The sequence below is a fragment of the Egretta garzetta genome, unplaced genomic scaffold, assembly GCF_000687185.1.
Source record: "Egretta garzetta isolate BGI_Z169 unplaced genomic scaffold, ASM68718v1 scaffold45, whole genome shotgun sequence".
NCBI lineage: Eukaryota > Metazoa > Chordata > Aves > Pelecaniformes > Ardeidae > Egretta > Egretta garzetta.
Genome location: NW_009260028.1, coordinates 9,785,696 through 9,798,916, shown reverse-complemented (window position 1 = coordinate 9,798,916; position 13,221 = coordinate 9,785,696). Strand labels below are relative to the sequence as shown.

The 13,221-nt window shown below is 36.7% G+C and overlaps 1 protein-coding gene across 2 annotated transcripts in view; it reads right to left on the bottom strand.

Moving 5' to 3' along the window:
• Nucleotides 1-12,692, bottom strand: part of DYRK1A (dual specificity tyrosine phosphorylation regulated kinase 1A) — a 57,564-nt gene extending 44,872 nt beyond the window's left edge. The window contains exon 1 of one of the 2 annotated variants that reach the window (XM_035896350.1): nucleotides 12,613-12,692. In XM_035896350.1, coding sequence (XP_035752243.1) covers nucleotides 12,613-12,622 — 10 coding nt within the window. In that variant the 5' untranslated portion in view covers nucleotides 12,623-12,692. Of the gene's footprint in view, nucleotides 1-4,748; nucleotides 4,770-12,612 lie in introns of those variants that run through there. The other variant, XM_035896351.1, reaches the window with a different exon arrangement.
• Nucleotides 12,693-13,221: the final 529 nt, after the last annotated feature.

Below are 13,221 nucleotides of genomic sequence, written 5' to 3'. Positions count from 1 at the left end.
AGGGAAAGACAGATGCCTTCTCACCTTCTGTCATTTTATAGGTTAAGCTGAGTTTGCCCAGCAAAATTCAGCTAGTTTTTGACAACTCTGATAAAAGCAGCTAATGTTTCTTAATGGTGCTGCTTCATACTCCACTCTGTTGTACTCTGTCCAAACAAATACGGAAAAGCTTTATGAGAAACACTAGAAGACTTTCCATCCTTCTTCAGTTTATGTGTACCCAAAATGGTGGATATTCGAGTTCAGCTCAAATTCATCCAAACTATCTTCTCTATGTTCATCAGCAGAAGGGGCAATTTGCCTGGAAGAAACATGTGTGTGCACGCACATACGTGCCTACTGCTTTATTTCTGAATTCTGAAGAAATGATTACAGAGTCTCAAAGAATAAGGTTGAGAATCAAGGAACGTAACAGAAGATCAACAGTCAGTGGACCCATGCATACAACCACCTTCTGTAATCAAGTAGATTAGATACTACAGTCATTCTGTCTATTCAGATGAGGAACTAGACAGACAGGATTTAATTACTGAAGGCCAGAAGCATGTCAGGCATACAGATTCATACTTAGAAGTTAACATGCTTGTCCTTTCTCCTGTAACTGTATCAAGGACCCCAGAACAAGCTGGAGAAAAGAGACTCCATATTGATGCTTCCCTGTGGAACATCTCAGACAGATGCTTCCAATAACTTTCTAAGGCATTTCTTATTTTCAAAAACTGATCAACTCTTGCAGATAGTTCATATCTTTGAATAAGGAAAGGCAGAAAGGAAAGACAGACCTGTGTCAGAGGTCCCACTAATCCAAAAGGTGTAACACCTGTCTAATTACATGGTCTTTGATGAAATCCAGCTGATTCATTAGATAAATAACCGTGAAGCTAATCTTGAAAGGCTACTTTAAGTAGCCTGCTACATAGACTTGCTCATAAGACACCAATTCACTTTTCTCTAAATTGATCAAAAGGCTTAGGTAAGAGGGAGATTAAACCCATCTTCCTAATGGTTTACTGCAGCTTCTTGGAAAGAGGAAGCTACTACTAATCTGTTATCAAGGATAATGTGGATTTTTGATGGCAAAAAGATACTGCTAATAAACTCAGATCTTTGGAAAAAAGTGTCATACAAAGAAAAACAATAAAATACTGTTTTGAAATATTCTTAAGCTATAACCAAGCTGTAAATCATAAGCAAGTGTATTTGTGCAAAGCAAGAATTCTGTTCTCTTCTCCACCAACCCCTTCCTCTCCTTTCCCGAAAAAATGCTGAAGTAGATTTTTTTATCCATATTACATAGGCTGTAGATCATGGAGTTACAGGACACATTATTCCCAAGTTGTCTTAATATACATTGAGTGTTTACATGCATCTGAGTTGAATACCTGTAGCCCGAGTGACTTTAAGTAAAAAGACGTCACTATAGATCTGGCAGTGTTTTTAACCCAAATCACTGCTCTAGACGAAGTTAGCTCCCAAATTCTATTTCAGGAAACTGCCTTCTATTGAAAAAGTGGAGTATTCAGCTAGCTACGTTTTGGTGGCACTTTTTCTGAACAGAGTGTCAGAATTTTTGCATTTGGATGGCAGCCTATAGAGTCTGGATTTCTCCCAAGAAAAAAAATGAAGCTTTGCTTCTTGCCTTCCCCTGAATCTCCACATGCCTCCAGACATAGAAGAAAACACCAAACAAACAAAAAACACAACAACTACTTTTTGCCTTTCTCAAGATTCAAACAGTTGTTGCCTGGGGCCTTTTGCTACCAGTATCTTCGTAGGAATACAAAGCTGAACGCAGCATACTAAGCTGAAGTTGCAGAATCCTCACTTGAAAATTGACCAATTGATTTGGGTGTGAAACAGCCTCTTTTTCTCAGGAAAATCTCTTTTGCTCACAAGAGAAGTCATGAAGACTCATAAAGCCCATAAACTCAGCCTAAGACAGAACACAAGAACAACTTTACAGATACAATTTGTCAGAAGATGGAAGAAAAGAGAACTTTCGAAGAAATCCTATGGGAAAGCAACAAAAAATTCTCTCAGGCTTTGTAAGTGAGAAGGAAGTAAAGCAATATTCATGCAGCTCTAGGTCAGGGGAAAAAAGTTATATACACAGACATATGTTTATATATAATATGTACACAAAACAAAAGGTAAAACAACAGTGTTTTCTTTGTTTTGACCAGGAAGATAAAAAGCAATCTCCTGAGACAACAGTAAGTCCAAAGGGAAAGGAAAAAGGATTCTACCAGTCTTCGTTTAAGAGCAAGTAGACAACAGCAGACTTAATAGTTCGGAGAACATGGACCTAGCAGCTGTGTACATCTATACTAACAGATTCAGCTGGGCCAAGGAAGGTTCCTAAACACAGAACTATGATCCACTGTGTTCGTAAAATGTTAGAGCATTCATAGCATCCGTTCCAACTAGCACTCTTCCCCAGTAACTCCTGGGAATGTGTGGCAGTCAGCATGTTCCAGGAATCCTTCCCAATAGGCAGCTTTCAGGCAGCCACCCAGTTTTACAGGCTAGGACAGTTAACTAGCACAGATGTGTGCTGTTCCATGCGATCGGCTTCAGTGGCTAGGAACACTCAATTCACTAACAGAGAAGTGGGCTTTTTTGTCTGTGAAATTTTATTCCTAAATCTCTTCCGACTACATCTGCTCTTGTAGCTCTCTTTTGGCATACTTTACAGATAGCGTCTTCTACCTTCCAAATAGTGAAAATGGCAAAACAGAAAAGGTTCAGTTATGAACGCATTTTCTGTAAAATATTGGGGTGCAAAGAAGAGGAAGAAAGACATGTCAGAAGCAATTGTCTGCAAACTGCACTGTTTGAGGGAAGATTTTGGCCTGGTGAATCTGTTTCTTTGTAATGTGCTTGGTTCAAAAGAAGCTAGTGCTCTAGTCAGACAACTGCACAGCAAGATCAAAGGACAGGAACAATTAGTTGATATTGAGGATCACCAAGTACAAAACATGTACATGCAAAGATCTTCACAAACTAGTCTAAATTGAAGTACACAAGACTACGTTATATTTTTTCAGTTATTTATGTATCAGAATCATCTTAATGCTAGAATGAAAGTTTTCCTTCAACACCTTAACATGCCAATTTTGAAAAACTGCATTTTGGAGAAAACTCCAAAGATGTGAACATTTAGCGTAGAAGAAAATACTAGCTTTTGTACACCAGCTTCTGAGAATAAGCAGCAGTACACTTAAACTATATGCTATGAATACATCATTTTACTCAGGTAAGTCCCCAAGAATTACTCAGCACTGTAAAATGATGACTGAAATTTACAGCAGTAAGTTTTAGAAACGTATAACTTCATATTAAGAAATGAGTAAACCAATTAATAATTACTGCTTTTTTTACAGTTTTTAAGAAGTTAACACATAGCCCACTTAAAGCATCATCTTAATATAAAAATATGGAACACTACCTAAAACAAAGTTGTCAATGAAAGTATGATGGACATCCGTTGCTTTTCACAGGTATTTTGATAAACTTTAGTAAGTGAAATAGTTCAAAGGGCAAACTCACCCTTTCATTCCAAGCTAGCACAAAGCCTCCGTATTACTAGAAGGTACAAAATGTGGTAAACATATTCGTTCCTTTTTTTTTTTTAGTATTTTTTAGTAAGCTGATCTAGTACATGTAAGACAATATTCCATACCTACATGAAGATATCACTTACCAGTTTTATATTCAATCCACCTCACAGAGAAGGATCTGAGCTACTTCTGAGAGACATTATTAGCAAGTCAGAACTCATATTAGTATGACAGGTGAAATCATATATACTTTTACTAATACATAAACTGGTAGTGTCAGTTCAAGCCATCTAGGTATATTCAGTGACCTTGAAGAAACATGAAGATGGATGAAAGTCCTACTACAGATAAGCTAGCATTTAAAAAAGAATCCATCAAAATATGGTTGTATTCATCCCACTTCTTGGGCTTCTATACTCGCTGCTGTCTGTACAAGGATCTTCACATACTGCCAGAAATGGTTGTTTATTCCTCTGGAATGGTGAGACAGCCCTGAGAAACTGTGGGCTATAATCACAGTATCACAATGATGCTTCTCTATTCAAATGCCTTACTGCCTACATAACCAGGTAAAATGTCGCTTGTGTCCACACACCAGGTAAGAATGAAATCAACTTTACCCACCTCTGCCAGCATGATCCTTCTACTTCATTTCCTGGCAGAGCACATCTATCTATCCTTCTACTTTACATTTCAGAGGTAGTGCAAACAAGTGCCAAGTTCACTCCAAGATATTAGCCTCCAATAGACAAGATGCATGAATATGAAAATTCTCTGTGACGTTAGTAAAGACACTGTGAGACAAGGTAACAGTGTTGGGTGGCATACCAAACTTTAGGGTGGATTCATCTGTTCACACATAAAGTGGATTCAATAAGACAATGAAATAGAAGTCAGGAGTATGCAAAAAAGAAACCAGTTAGAATAAATAGAACTAACTAGTACAAGTAGAACTTAATACTATGCTTGCATCCTCAGTTTAAGAGACCCTTAATAACCAATTTGTTAGGAAAATGTGGGCACCAATAGATTTCCATAGGGGAGGAGGAAATCAAGAACAAATATCTCTTCTATGCCTGGAACAAAACTGCTGCCACCTGTTCCACCTTTATAACAAGTATGTTCAACAGCTGTCTTTATCTGCAGTACACTAAAATCTAGATCTTCAAAGACATTTAGGTACTTAACTCAGCAGAATGTCAACAGGAGTTAGGATGTAAGCAGCAATGAAGCGCTGGGCCTCAGAAGCAAGTCTTCAGAATATCACTTTGGTTGATCAATCTATGTTGTGCTGCGTATTACCCACTGTTGCGCTGCGTATTACCCGCTGTTGCCAGGATAACTGAAAGGTCAAAACTGCAAATTTGATGTCTTACCACCACTCATAAAAACAAATGATTGTTTCTTGCTCTCTAATCTAATCATTGTTCATAACAGTTTATCAACAAATACGTATTTTTGAGAATACAGCGTCAAGATGAAAATCTGAGAACTGAAACATTCTCAGTTTTATGGCATTTTCCAAGCTTAATTATGTTCCTTAGTACAGAAGGTTTTAACTAGACCTGCTCAGATTATGTCTGAACTGCATGTAGTGAAATAAAACGGCTGACAAGTATGTCCTTAAGTTGTCTTACGGAAATATCCGAGCTACTAAGCATGGAGAGTTGATTGCATATTAAGACATGGAAACTAACGTAAAACCTGGTGAGAGGAACACTTACTCCCCTATGTATAACTAAGCAAAAAACTCCATCATCAAGTCTTAGCATATCGTATGTTGCTTTGGCAACCTGGTAATATACCAGTTTGGCATACCAGTTAAGCATCAAGCTAACAGAACGTGTGGTCACCACGGTCTGGAATAGCATTTAATACAAACATGTTGAAAACCATATATCAAGGGTTGAATTGAACTGAATAGGAAACAGCAGGCTAGCTAGAAATAGAGAAATAAGAGTTTTTAACAAGTTATAATGTCCAAATTCAGCAAGATTTGTACAGTTCTTGCACCCCACCTACCAGAATTATCAACAGAATTCCTACCAAGAACTATCAAGTACTCAGGACTGGCTGTTAAGAAAGCCATCCTATGACCTCTCTCTCTGTATCTTAAAACCTAAACACAAAAGAATGTAACCATTCAGGGATAGAGGGAGAAGTCATTTACAAACAACTGCATGATTTATAAAATAGGATGCCTCCTACAAACATTTATTCCCCTGCTTATGGCTTCTGCTAAGGAGCTGAAGTGGTACATGTTAAGCCACTATTAAGCTTATTTAGTGCTAGGGTTGGTCAAAACTGATGAATTTAGGGTATTCTGTCTCCGCAGACAGCAACCCCAAATTTCATTTTCATTACTGTGTGCAATGAAAGATTTGCACCCTAGGATGTATTTTAGGAATGCAAGACTTCAGATGTGATTCTTAGAAAGCTGTAAAGGGCAAGCGCCTGAACTAGTGTTGCCCATTGCTGAGTTCAAAGGAAGAAGCTTCCTCTAGATATAAACCAATGTCCTTCCCCCAGGAAGCACAGGGCTAAGATCCCCACTCCTAACCTCACTCAAAACCCTCCCAACCTAGGCAAACAGTATCACTCCATGAACATGGTTTGGTACCAGCACATAAAACAGGACAAAAAAAAGCTGTCTGCCATACCATATGATGCATATGCTCACACTAGCAAACACCTGAGCCAGTAAGTCAACATGATATAGCACAATGCCGAGACTGTATTAGCAGCTCTAAACGCAGTCTAGCCATCCTATTACCGCGTTACCCAAGAGTACCTTTCCTTTTCATTCACAGACTGAACACTGACACCACAGGGGCTTTTTCATTACAGCTGCTCATTTGATGTCTTTAAGGGCTATAAGAAAGACTCTATATTTGTAGTGTTATGTTCATTGCAGACCTCGGGCATTCTCAGTGGACTGACCACTAATTCTGGAAATGTATAGTATTTTTTATCATAGTTAAGACTGTCATTTTTAATAGGAATTTTAATTTTTTGTTCAAAATAAAATTTTTCTCAAGTCTGAGTCTTTGCTCTTAGAAATAGGTTAACAGAAATAAATTTCAGCCTTGCAATATAGCTGCTGGAGCTCTACTGTTCATTAAAAAGAAATGTCCTCATCACTTAATACTCTGTTGAAAGTTACCTCAAAAAGAAGTTTTTAAAAGAGGACCACATAAATCAGGATACAAAATGAACAGAAATTACTTTTCCAAAATGTTAAAAATATAGATGTTTAAGAGACTTACTTCAAGCATTATGCAGCAACGTAATGCTTTTGAAAGCGCAAAGCTCCTCTGAATCTCCTATCTTGATGGTCCCCTGAGCTGACATCTCAACTCCACCAACACAAAAGAAGGAGACTCACCTGCAGTGGCTGGAGCTCTGCATTCCCCCCTGTCTCCCCGCCCTCCTGAAGAAACAGGCTGCTGTTGACTACTGCCACCCAATGCTCCTGTGAGCCCCACTGAGCACTCTTATCAACAGGCTAAAAAAGAATATTTCAACTACTTTTGCTTCAAAACACAAGTGTAACTTCCAGACGTGTAAAAACCCTGGAAAACTACCACCAGGGCTTTCTGCAGGAATTCACACCTATCTCTCTTATGAGGAAGAGAGTTGTTCTCTTAAGAGGAAGCAAATTAAATAAAAACAGAGGCCTCTACAGATTTTCTGGTTTAGATGCTTTAGTCTGTTCCAGAATAAGAAAAGCAGCATTCTCCACCAGGCTATACTTCCATGCCAAAACTCTGGAACAGGATTTTTGTCATTTGATTCCTCTTAGTTGAGGATTGAGGCTGAAAATGTAAATCTTCAATATCACGGGTACTAAGCAATTTTGGAGGAGGGGAAAAAAAAAGTCCCTTTTCTTTTAAATAGGCAACTTCTTTTTAAATATGGATGCATTAATCTAACTTTAGCTGTCCAGGTTTTCACATTTCTGATCTCAAATGCAGAAAGTAGAGCATTAATCTAGTCTCTTGACTTCAAGGTTATCATTCATTGAGGTCAATGACTCCATCTCTGAAAAGCAGAACTTCCACTTTCAATATGATAACTGTTGCCCTTCAGTAAGCAACTGTGTTCAGCTCGTTCCTGACTGCTTTCTCACAACTGCTGATGAACTAACAGCGAGAAAGACAGCACGAACAGCTCCTGCAAAGGGCGTTATCTATGTAAAAATAGTGGTTAACCGTAAAAGCATTCCTATTCATGCGAAGTGCTCATTAGCTATCTATATTTAACACTTCCACTACTAATAAGCAACCCTGTCTCTTACGTTATTTCTTGGTATCGTCTGTTTATTTTAAACTTCTGTTTATCTGCCCAGCTAAGACCTGAATATCCAACAAAAACTGCCTGTAATGATACAGTCAAATATGTGAGCAAGTTACTGATGGACAGAATCAGTCTAACTGGAATGAAAGTCACCAACTAGAAACAAAACCAGAACCAGCCCATACTGCACTTCAGTATGGAATTAGCACACGGGCCAAACGTTTGCTCCTTTACAACCCAGTTCTGGTTTTATGTCAACAACATAACATCTCAGAAAAGACACTCCAGGTATGCAGTTACTTAAGTGGAACCATATCGTTTCCACAGGAAGATACAGGTAAGTGATAAAAAGGTGATGCCCCAGTAAGTTTCTGGAATTCACTGGTAAAACTTAAAGTAGCTCTCAACAAACTAGTTCAAAGGCGTATCAGCAGATCTGGTGTAACACAGATGAACGTCAAAATACAGAGCAGCAATACTGGAGACAGTTTTTTTCTGACTACAGAATAACAGTGGGGTTTTTTTGCTTTGGTTTGTTTTTTTTACTACTGACACATGTAAAAACATTCTTCAAAATAGCTACAGGCTCAATGAAATCAGTAGCTAAAAAATTACGAGTATGAGACATGAGAGACATGGCCCAATTCTAAATTTTCATTCTACTCTTACATAAAACTAACACCTGAACACTTGCGAGACTATAAACTCAACCCAATCCAAGAACTTCCCAGAAGTCTTTACTCTGCAGTTGTTATATTTTAATAAGCAATGCAGCTGGAGAAAAAAAAAAAAAAAAGGCAAGTATCTATGCAATTATTTACTGTTTCATTGTTCTTGCACTATATTTATTGAGTAGTATTGGAATGTGGTTTTTTCTTTTCCAAACATAAACACAATTTTTTTAAAGTTAAAAGCAATATGATCACTTCCCATGTTTTACCAAACTTGAATATACCATTTTCACATTTTGTATCACTTGCTTGGTTCTCAATATCTCTGGTGCATTCAATATATTTTCATGATGAAGAGAAGAATTTGGTGTAACTATTATTTTGATCTGTTTTCTACATTCAAATCTACCCATGAAAATGTATATGTGTTAAAAAAATAAAGTTAATAGATGATAAATTCTACTGCACAATTCAAGATAAAATAACTGCCCTACACTTCTTTTTAATGATTTTACATGGTCAAACCTCTGGATCAGTTTATACAGGCATAAGAATTGGACAAAAATAGTAAAATATTTACATACTATATTTGACATAACTGATAACAGTTACCCTGTTTCCCTGCTGCCCTTAGTATGCAGAAGTGTCCCACACACTGTTGTTCAATGGTCTTATGGGAGATCTAAATCAGGAAGAGATATCTGTTGTGTTTTAATATTAAGTGTATCATCATCAAAAAGCAGTTCAGGACATGCAGACTCTTTTTCCTTTCCTTCTGCTTTGAAGAACAATGCTTCAACAGTAACTGTTACCCGTTAACCTCCTCTGAAAGGATCAGCATGTGGTGTTAAGGAATGGATCCTTCTGGAAGTTGTACTTTTGGTTTAGTAGATCTATACTGGTCCCTTATACTCTCAACTGAGATACGAGTCCTTTTCTTACAAAGACAAAGAAAGAAAAGACAAGAAGCTTTAAGCTCTTCAAAAGCTTAAGGATCAGACAACTAATTTTTAGTTACATATTCCTAGGCTGCAGCTATCTAGAAAAATTAAAGCCAAAACCAGGAAGTTCTTTGTTATAAAACCAATTCATTTTTATAAGTTAGCCTTCACAAAGAGGAAGAAAAAAAGTAACAGCCAACCACCCAGTTATACTCTGCTTAACAGGTGCAGGACAAGATGTAGCAATCACTTTGAAAACATGAACTTTTCAACGTAAGATGAATCCTTGCTTGTAAGTTCACAGCACAATCCCAAATTTGATGCTACTACTACACCATAAAAAGTAAACACTAGCTAGTATGATTATCAGCATAATAACGACAACCATAATGGTAGTAATAGCATTGGCATTTATGGTTCCTTCCTTTCACAAACTGTCCTGGAGAAACTGACTTTCAAAGTACAAAGAAGTAAAGAAAAATTCATATTCTGAAAATATTTGATCACAAACTACATTCTAAGGCATGAACTTTGTTATTGCAATATGCATTTGTAACACACAAGCATGTCTGAAATATAAATGTAGCTTTTTCTATAATGAGCTGAACGACCAGCTTTGCTTTTTGCAGTGTTTCACAGAAAATCAGTATAGATCCTATAAAATCTACAAGCTAACAAGATTGACAAAAAGCAATTATTGAAAGTCTTTCAGTCCTCCAAACAGTATCTTCAAGTGTCCCACACATCATCGGTGCTAAGAACAGGGCAAAAAGAGAAGTCAGACATGCTGCAAATTTATTTTCCTAGTTAGTCAAATTGGAAAATAAGATTCAATATCACCATTTCTTTACATTTTCACTTTGTTTTTTTGTTTAAAGCAGTGGTCCTTAATACACTTCTGTGTTCTCAGCCTAACTGGTGATCTAAAATTTAAGTATTCTAAGATACAAAATTGAAAAAATCCTCTTCCTTAGGAGGATTGTTTCTTCCAGTTATGCTGTGGCTAATTTTAGGGTTTGAGAGTAGGTCAGTTTCCAGTGAAATTAAGTGATACCCATTATTAGAATTTATTTACCCTATAGAAGCTTTCATCCTTTAGTCAAAGGTAGCTTAGACTTTACCAGGAATCTCTGACCAGTCACCCAGATCAGTCACACTCAGAAGCCAAGCCTTGTAGAAAATGCAAAAGAACCGTCCTTAGTAACCACAAAACCTTTCCATGTCTGGCCTGAGCTCTCACTAGCTACTTTGAACTTGAGAAAGATATCAGCAGAGTCATCATATGACTCTTGCTGTTATTGCATTACAAAATAATTACAGTACATTTTTTTTTCATTTTAAGGCATGCAAATCATGTTTATCCACAGAACCTCAGCATACTAATACTGGCTCTCCCAATAAACAAAAAACTGCAAATAAATCTTGTCTAACTTCCAACTTATATGACACGTCAGAAGCCTGAATGTCTTTGTCCAGGTACCACTGTTTTTCAATCTGTATTTATCATGGGACTTCTAAATAAAGAATTTGGGCTTTAGAAGATAGAATTACTAGTTAAAATTCAAAAGTACAATGTACTTGTATACATTTCTATTCTTTAAGCTTGTAATTCTACAAGCTCACCATCATCACAAAACCTGACCAAAATTGAAAGTCCTTAAGTTTATATCAGATTAACATATTACAATATGAAACTCAACTCTCTCAAACAGTGTAAGATACCTAAGATACTACTTCATAATATTATATCTCCTTTCAGTTGTGGGATGAATACTTTTAAAGCTTTCAAATAATTTTTTCAACATTTAAGTTGGGCTATATTTTAATCTATACTGCAAGCAAATGACCTACACTGTTGCCAGTTGCAATGACTGCCTACTAGAGAGAGCTCCACAAATTTGACAGGACAACAAAAGATTCAATTTTGAAACTTTAAATGCTATTCCTCTAGATTTATATATTTAAAACAAATGAAATATCCCTTCAGTGTATTTTTTTTCTCCTCTTCTTTGCCCCACCTAATTTTAGAATTCTTTAGACCAGTTTTACTTAAGTTCTCAACATACAACTTAAAAACATTCAACTGAAATGAACGAAAGTTTAGCTATCACAGAATGAAATACCCACTTACAGCATCTTGGCCTTAATCCAACATACTCCATGTAAATATACCCTCTTAAGCTGTTTATGCATGAACAGCTGATGCAACTGAAAACTGTCAATCAGGAGATGATCTGCATGCATTTGTAAAAATCTATCTTGCTTTTTGTCCAGCCCCAAGGATTCATGGATTCGTGGGTTTTAAAGATGAACAAGCAGATGAAAGATCTCTCTTATGTGTACTACACTGTTATAGGCCTCAAAACAAAGTCACAGAACTGTTGGTTGCTTAAATAAGGGCATTTGGGTATACAGAAATACACCAATCCTCCTGTACAACCTAAATTTTATTTTACTTCTGCTGATCACGGTTTTTCATGTCAATATATTAACTGTATTCCCAGCAAAACAGTATCACTAAAAATAAGCTATTTAATCTGCAAACACACTTGGCATTTACAGTATTTTGATTAGCAAAAAAATGGAAGAACTTCCCACAACAATTTTAAGAACGGCTAGTGACTTTCAAAAGTGTTCAGAGATCCTATCCCTCAGTTCCTGAGAAATGTTACAGTAACTGGATGTAAGCATGTGATAAGGTATAATGAACTCTTAGCTCTTAATTTGTTATGCTCTTTGTCAGATGGATCCATAACATCTCTTTAAAAGAAAGTTAATGAATGACTGAAATAGTGTGTCACTAAAGAGGTGACATACATCTGTTGGCAAGTGGGGGATATTAAAAGGGGGTAATAACAAAACAAGACTAAAAGCAGTACATCTAGTTAGCATCTTTAAAAGTAAACCCTTTTTTTGCATAAAACTTTAGAAACAATATTTCCATTCAGGGAAACCATTTTCTTTCTGGACAGCTGCAAAAGTTTCAAAGGGCAAAGAAAGATTTCAAAATTCCACAGGTTATTTAACATTCTACTAAGGTTGGAATGACATAATTTTGGGGGTACAGAGAATGGAATAGAAACGAGAAGTAGATCAAGAAGATCCAAGATTTTCCCTTCTAAAAGCCCCTGAAAATAAGATCACCTGTATGCATCGTCTTCTTTCAAGTCTCATATCATCCTGCGGGGGTGTGGGGGGCGGGGGGAGTCCAGCAGCAAACAGCACTGCAAAATGAAGAAAAAAAGAAGTAAATGTAAATACAAACTAATAAGATACCTAAAAAAAAAAAAAACCTTCCATTTTACTAGATCCACATAGTGCTTAGTTCAACCTTAGCTCTCGGATATAACAACAGAACTAAACCAAGCAAGTTCCAAAAGAAAATGAAGGTTTCCAACAGTAAAAGTAGAGACAGACATTACAAAGACTATCTTCCACTGACATCTATTGTTAGAAAAAAAAAAAAATCTTAAGTGTCGAAATTTCAGGTATTAACTTAAATTTCAACTGGTCATTGAATGGTTCTGAAAATTAAGGCCATCCAAAAAAAGCTCCTCGCAAAACTGCAAAAGTGAAATTATTGATAGTCACCCATCTTTGCAAATCCCTCAGATATGTGGATTTTTACAGAAGCTCAGGACAATATTTATAAAACATGACTGAACTTCTGTGGGATTTTACCAAGTCAACAAACTATAGAACTGTAAGTGCACATAAATCCATAAATGTACACAAGCATTTTTTCCCTCATAT